The sequence below is a fragment of the Dipodomys spectabilis genome, unplaced genomic scaffold (assembly GCF_019054845.1).
Source record: "Dipodomys spectabilis isolate Male_0828 unplaced genomic scaffold, ASM1905484v1 ptg000266l, whole genome shotgun sequence".
NCBI lineage: Eukaryota > Metazoa > Chordata > Mammalia > Rodentia > Heteromyidae > Dipodomys > Dipodomys spectabilis.
Window position 1 is genome coordinate 6,704,254 of NW_024870943.1, and position 6,518 is coordinate 6,710,771.

Consider the following 6,518-nt stretch of genomic DNA (forward strand, 5'->3'; position numbering starts at 1 on the left):
TCCATACTCTTATCCTTGTTTCTTCTCTGGCCTGGGGGAATGTAACTAGTCTTGTGTGATGGAGCCAGACTATGACCCAGCCAGGGAGCTCACCTGAGACTCTGCTTCTCCTGGGCAGGGTTCAGGGGTTGGGGGGGGATGGGATGGGGGGCTCTCTTGTTGCAACAAGTCCTCAAGCTTCTTCACCCCCGAGTCTCACACCCTGCTTAGGTTCGGCTCACCGTCCTTCCCTGCCCCCCCCCCACAGACCCCCACCCCCCCACCGCCGCCACCATGCCGTTCGGAAACACCCACAACAAGTTCAAGTTGAACTACAAGCCGGAGGAGGAGTACCCTGACCTCAGCAAGCACAACAACCACATGGCCAAGGTGCTGACCCCTGACCTCTACAAGAAGCTGCGGGACAAGGAGACGCCGGCTGGCTTCACCCTGGATGACGTCATCCAGACGGGCGTGGACAATCCAGGTCTGGGAGCTGAGGGGGGGAGACTGGCGGGGAGTGGGGGAGGAGTCCAAACCCTCTCAGCCTCCACCTCCCCGGTGCACACGCATGGACCCGCATCTCTGACCTCAGCCCGCCCCCCGCCCCCCAGGTCACCCCTTCATCATGACGGTGGGCTGCGTGGCCGGGGATGAGGAGTCATACACGGTGTTCAAGGACCTCTTCGACCCCATCATCCAGGACCGGCATGGGGGCTACAAGCCCACCGACAAGCACAAGACGGACCTCAACCACGAGAACCTCAAGGTCAGCGATCCAGGGTGGAATGGGAAGAGTACACAGACACACAGACACACAGACAGACAGGGAGCCAGAGGGCGGATGGAGAAGGGGGAGATCCAGGAGTTGGGGTAGATGTGAGGTTCTGGGGAAGCCGTGGAGGCGCTGAGGACCCTGGAGATGTGAGGAGCCCTGGGAGGCTGGCCAGGGGTGGGGTGGTAAACCACGGATCTAGAAGAGCCCTGGGAAATCTGGGGGAGATTCAAGGAAGGTTTTGGGGAGCCCTGAGCTCAGTGGGATGGTACGCCCTTGAGGGTCTGTCATCCAAGACATCCCTCCCACTGCCTCTCCCCCCAGGGTGGAGACGACCTAGACCCCAACTATGTGCTCAGCAGCCGGGTGCGCACTGGCCGCAGCATCAAGGGCTACACGCTGCCCCCACACTGCTCGCGGGGTGAGCGTCGGGCTGTGGAGAAGCTCTCCGTGGAAGGTGAGTCCCCCCCCCACACCTCATTTCTCCAGTCCCCCACAGACCTGGCCCTTGCAAGTCACTCAATTCAACTCAAACAGGGGCTGCCCGACAAACTTTGGGTGTCCTTGAACTCCAGATCCTCCTATCTCTGCCTTCTGAGTAGCCGGGATTACATGTGTGCACCACCACACTTTGCTGGTGTTGAGTCTGCTCCTGGGGAGACTTGGGGACAGGTCACAAGTGGAGGTGGCATAGTGTTTAGGTTCTGTTAATGGCTCAGACCACTGGGGGCAAGCATGGGGTCCCCTGGATACCACACCTCAGCTGAAGTGAGCCAGCTCTGTTTAACCCTCTCCTCCCAGCTCTCAACAGCCTGACCGGGGAGTTCAAGGGCAAGTACTACCCGCTGAAGAGCATGACGGAGCAGGAGCAACAGCAACTCATCGATGACCACTTCCTGTTCGACAAGCCCGTGTCCCCCCTGCTGCTGGCCTCAGGCATGGCCCGAGACTGGCCTGATGCCCGGGGCATCTGGTGAGGCCCTCCGCTGCTCTGTCCCTGCCCTCTGCACCACGGAGGAGAGCCACAGCCCCACTTCCTCCCCCCCCCCCCATGGGAGGTAAAACGTCTCAGGGACTATCCTGTGTGGGCTGGCTTCAAACTTTGATCCTCAGATCTCAGCCTCCTGAGTAGTTATAGTCTCTTTAATAGAAGGCTGTTTAATTCCTTCTGAAGCCCTGGGATCCCAGGTGTGAGGTTCTGCAGATCCCCTGACGTCTGAATGCTCCGACTCAAGCACCTGTGGTTTGGGGGGAAGGCGAGCACACACCCCCTTTTTCGGGGCCCCCCAGATCTGACTCTTGGCCTCTGATCTCACCTTAGGCACAATGACAACAAGAGCTTCCTGGTGTGGGTGAACGAGGAGGACCACCTCCGCGTCATCTCCATGGAGAAGGGAGGCAACATGAAGGAAGTTTTCCGCCGCTTCTGCGTGGGGCTGCAGAAGGTGGGCGCCACCTGCCCCTCGATGCCCCACCCACTCGAGAGGCCACACCCACACATGCAAATACAAGACACGCCCAGTTTCTACGCCACACCCTTCCACATGGAAAGACAGACTTCAAATTCCAAAAGGCCAAGCCATCTGTTCATACACAAAGACACCCAAAGCACCCAAAGCCCTTTCAAGGTCTCTCACACACACACCACGCCCACTTCCAAAGACCACGCCCCTCACATGCAGACACACCCTTTCTACCTCTGAGGCCACGCCCATTCACAAAGACATCGCCTCGCCCACTCCCAAAGCCCCGCCCACTGCTCGGCTTAAGCCTAGCCCTTCAGTCCTGGCCACACCCACGTTCCAAAGCCCCGCCCCTAGAGCCAGCCTCTGTCCACGGGGCGTGGCCAGACTCGGGGCGTGGCCAGACTCGGGGCGTGGCCAGACGCCTCCTCCTGGGTTTCCCAACCTGCGCTCCCGCCCAGCCCCACCTCGCCTGTTGGCTTTGATTGGGGGTGCACTTGGGGGAGCCCGCAGGTGCCGACCTCTGCTTTTCTCCCCCTCCTCCTCAGATTGAGGAGATCTTTAAGAAAGCCGGCCACCCCTTTATGTGGAATGAGCACCTGGGCTACGTGCTCACCTGCCCCTCCAACCTGGGCACCGGGCTGCGCGGGGGCGTGCACGTGAAGCTGGCGCACCTGAGCAAGCACCCCAAGTTCGAGGAGATCCTCACCCGTCTACGCCTGCAGAAACGGGGCACAGGTGCGCTCCCGCACGCCCCGCCCCGCCCCCTCACACCTGGGCACCCTCGGGGGGAGGGGACGTGGGGCACCCCGCGGGTCCCCGAGCCGGTGAGGGTGGGCCTTGGGCTCCTCCTGTGTAAAGTGGGCATCTACACGTGTGCTCAGGAGCTACTATAGTCACAGTTGTACGACACGCATGCCTGCAGGCCCCTGGGCCTCAGTTTCCCTTTCTGGAAATGTGGTGTTGGATGGTTTCCGGACAAGGTACCTACCGTTCCTGAAGCCGAATCCGAAGCTCGGCCACAGGGTCGCCCCGGCCCCCCTCTCCCTCCTCACTGCCCTTCCCCGCTGCTCCACACAGGTGGTGTGGACACGGCCGCGGTGGGTGCGGTATTCGACATATCCAACGCCGATCGGCTGGGCTCGTCCGAGGTGGAACAGGTGCAGCTGGTGGTGGATGGTGTGAAGCTCATGGTGGAGATGGAGAAGAAGCTGGAGAAAGGCCAGGCCATCGACGACATGATCCCGGCCCAGAAGTAGGCGCCCGCCTAGTTCCAACTCCAGGGAGGATGAGGCCCCCCGGAGGCCCCGCCCCCGGAGGCCCCGCCCCCGCCGGAGCCCCGCCCCCAAGCCCCACCATCCGGGCACCAAGAGTTCTAGTCCACCCAGAGTTCCAACCTATGGGCTCCGTCCGCTGAGGTTCTGGCCAATCAAAAACCTACTTTGGGTTCCCAGGGCCTGCCCTCCACCAGAAGCTCAGAAATAAAAGCGATGGTGGCCTTAGTCGCGTTGCATTATTGGGGCGGGGAGGAGTTCTGCAAATGGCCTCTGTGCTCTACCTGTAATTTGCCCTTCTGAGCATACATTAACCATGTCTTATCCCATTTCTATAAAGACTTGAAAGTAGGGTACAGGATTTGATCCAAAAATTAGATTTGTATGTGGAATCTGAGACACCCCAAAGGGGCCTGGTCTGCACAATGAACCAGGCAGGCCTCAAGCTCATGACCTTCCTGCCTCATCCTCCCCAGTGCTAGGATTAAGCAATCACGAGTTCCAGCTTCCTGTACTCTGCTCAAGAAACTGCCGTGACTCCAGTCTCTCCTAGAATGCACTGTTTCGTTTTAAGATCCTGCAAGTCCACGCAGGTCTGACATGCATGCTGTCCACACCAGCTCATCTTTCCAGTTCTCTCCCCATTCCAGCTGCTGACCTGTGTATATACTGCCACTCCCACCAGCCACCCCGGGGCTTGCAAGCTGGGTCCTTGGAAAGAGCCCAAAGGGGACCAGTGGCCCAATAGAGGAGAGAATAATAGCTAACAGAAGTCATGGAGTACTCAAGTGGTGATTGGTTGTTGAGCATGTCAATAACTTCCAACCAGCCAAAGAGGCCAAGACCTCCTTCAGTGAGGGCAGTAGATGGGCCCTAAAAGGGACATAGGAAATGGGTGGCAGGGTGAATGGAAGACCTGGTGAAGGCTTTTTTTTTTTGGTCAGTTGTGGTGCTTGAACTCTGAGCCTGGGCGCTGTCCCTCAGCTCTTCAGCTCAAGGCTCCTGCTCTACCACTTGAGCACCACTTCTGGTTTTCAGAATGGTTTATTGGAGATAGGAGTCTCACAGACTTTCCTGCCCAGGTTGGCTTTGAACTGCGACCCTCAGATCTCAGCCTCCTGAGTAGCTAGGATGACAGGTGTGAGTCACTGGTGCCCGGCTTCATCCCCTCCCCCCCAAAGAGCCCTTAAATTATAACCCAGTTGGTGCTGGGAATGTGGCTCAGTGGTAGAGTGTTTGCCTTGCATGCATGAAGCCCTGGGATCTATTCCTCAGCAGCACAGAAGCAGAAAAAGCCAGAAGTGGCGCTGTGGTTTAAGTGGTAGAGTGCTCGCCTGGAGCTGAAGAGCTGAGAGGCAGCGCCCAGACCCAGTGTTCAAGCCCCACAACCGACCCAAAAAAAAAAAAATTATAACTAGGTGATCCAGCAGTCTGTATGCTGAAGCAGAAAAATAGGAGTTCCAGGCTAGCCTGAGCTACATGGGGACTTTATTTCCAAAGGAGAGAAAAATGTCCTTAAGAGATCAACAAATCCACCTCCTGCTTTAGAGGGTAAACTGAGGCCCAAGGCTGCCTCTTCCCCCTGCCTTTCCCAAGAGTCCCAAGGATTACTGAGATAGGAAGAACAGAAAACACCCAAAGATGAAGGCACATCAGATGTGGGGCTGTCTTCTGCAGCATTAATGAATGATGAGGTGTTAATTATTAATAAAGATCCCAGCACTCATGCTGACTTCAATCCCAAGGCTATGGAGCCCCAGCTGCTGGGGGAGGGACAAAGCCAAGCTAACCCACAGTTATTGTTTGTATCCATCACTTGAGCCACACCCCAAGTTTAGCTGTAGTTATTCGTTTTTAGGTAGGCTCTCATGCTTTTGCCCGGCTGCTTTGTATGGAAATCCTACCTCTGCTTCCCATAGTTGGGATTGCAGGCATAAGGCGCAGTATCACACCAAGCTTTATTACTTTCCTGAGAAGGGTCTCAATAGCTTTGCCCATGCTGGCTTTGAGCCTGAGATCTTAGAATCTCTTCCTCCCAAGTCGCAGGGATCATAGGTGTGTGCTACGAAGGCCTGACTTCTCAAGTCTCTTAAAATCCACCGCTTCTATATCCCCACTTACGCTCCCACCCAGACCTCCTGCCTTCCAACCACCTAACAAATCCGTTCTCAACTCTTCCCCTGCCCGAAAGCTTCCCCTGATTCGCCTGAAAGCAAGCCCCTCCCAGCACCGGCAAGGCCCTGCCCACACCTCCACCTCCTCTTCCCTGACTCCACTTACCCGAGTCACATACTAGGTGTGAAGGCCCTGCGCTGTCTCCCTGGCCGGTCCCCAAGCTGTTCCCTGCACCTAGTATGCAAGCAAAGTTTTTACTTCTGGCGCCCCAGTGCTTTGGGAGATCTACCCTGCTCACTCTGAGCTAAAGGCCGTGTGACCCCCAACCTTTGCCTGTTTCCCTCCCAAATACTTTCTGCCCCGAACCCCAAGCTCTGGTCCCGTGGGGCCTGGCCTCTCTAGAGTCAAAACGATTACTTTGGAGGTGACGACTTATGTGAATCAGAGCTGGCCTGGGAACTTGGGCTGGATGTTGATTGGCTCTGAGATGATCACATGACACACATGAGCCAATCAGAGCTGGCCTTGGAACTTTTGCTGACCATTGGCCTTGACGATCTGCTGGGGCATTTTATTTTTGGGAGGGGTGTGTGTGTGTGTCAGCCGTGCGCACTGTCCCTCAGCTCTTCAGCTCAAGGCCAGCGCTCTGCCACTTGAGCCACAGCGCCACTTCCAGCTTTTTCTGCTTATGTGGTGCTGGGGAATGGAACCCAGGGTCTCATGCATGCCAGGCAAGCACTCTACCACTGAGCCATCTTCCCAGGCCCTGCTGAGCCATTTTAAGTAGCAAGATTTAAACCTAAGGCCTCAGGGCTTGCTGGGCAGGTGCCTTACGACCTGGGTTGGACCTGTAGCCCAACTGGATTATCTGTTATTGGGAAAGGAGCCCAACACCTATTAAATCTATAGTGA

The 6,518-nt window shown here is 56.9% G+C and overlaps 1 protein-coding gene across 1 annotated transcript; it reads left to right on the forward strand.

Annotated features, from left to right (window-relative positions):
- Positions 1 to 263: 263 nt before the first annotated feature.
- On the forward strand, positions 264 to 3,476 carry Ckm (creatine kinase, M-type). The gene is made up of 7 exons (XM_042700570.1): positions 264 to 466; positions 594 to 748; positions 1,079 to 1,211; positions 1,556 to 1,727; positions 2,076 to 2,199; positions 2,766 to 2,955; positions 3,298 to 3,476. Exons 1-7 carry the CDS (start codon positions 274 to 276, stop codon positions 3,474 to 3,476), a joined length of 1,146 nt encoding a protein of 381 aa, XP_042556504.1. The 5' UTR covers positions 264 to 273.
- The last annotated feature ends 3,042 nt before the right edge of the window (positions 3,477 to 6,518 follow it).

Excerpts from the sequence above, each read along its gene's own strand:
- Ckm (XM_042700570.1), top strand. The coding sequence starts at position 274 with ATGCCGTTCGGAAACACCCACAACAAGTTCAAGTTGAACTACAAGCCG. Across the intron at positions 1,728-2,075 it reads CCTGATGCCCGGGGCATCTG|GCACAATGACAACAAGAGCT; the intron begins GTGAGGCCCTCC and ends ATCTCACCTTAG. Across the intron at positions 2,956-3,297 it reads CCTGCAGAAACGGGGCACAG|GTGGTGTGGACACGGCCGCG; the intron begins GTGCGCTCCCGC and ends TGCTCCACACAG.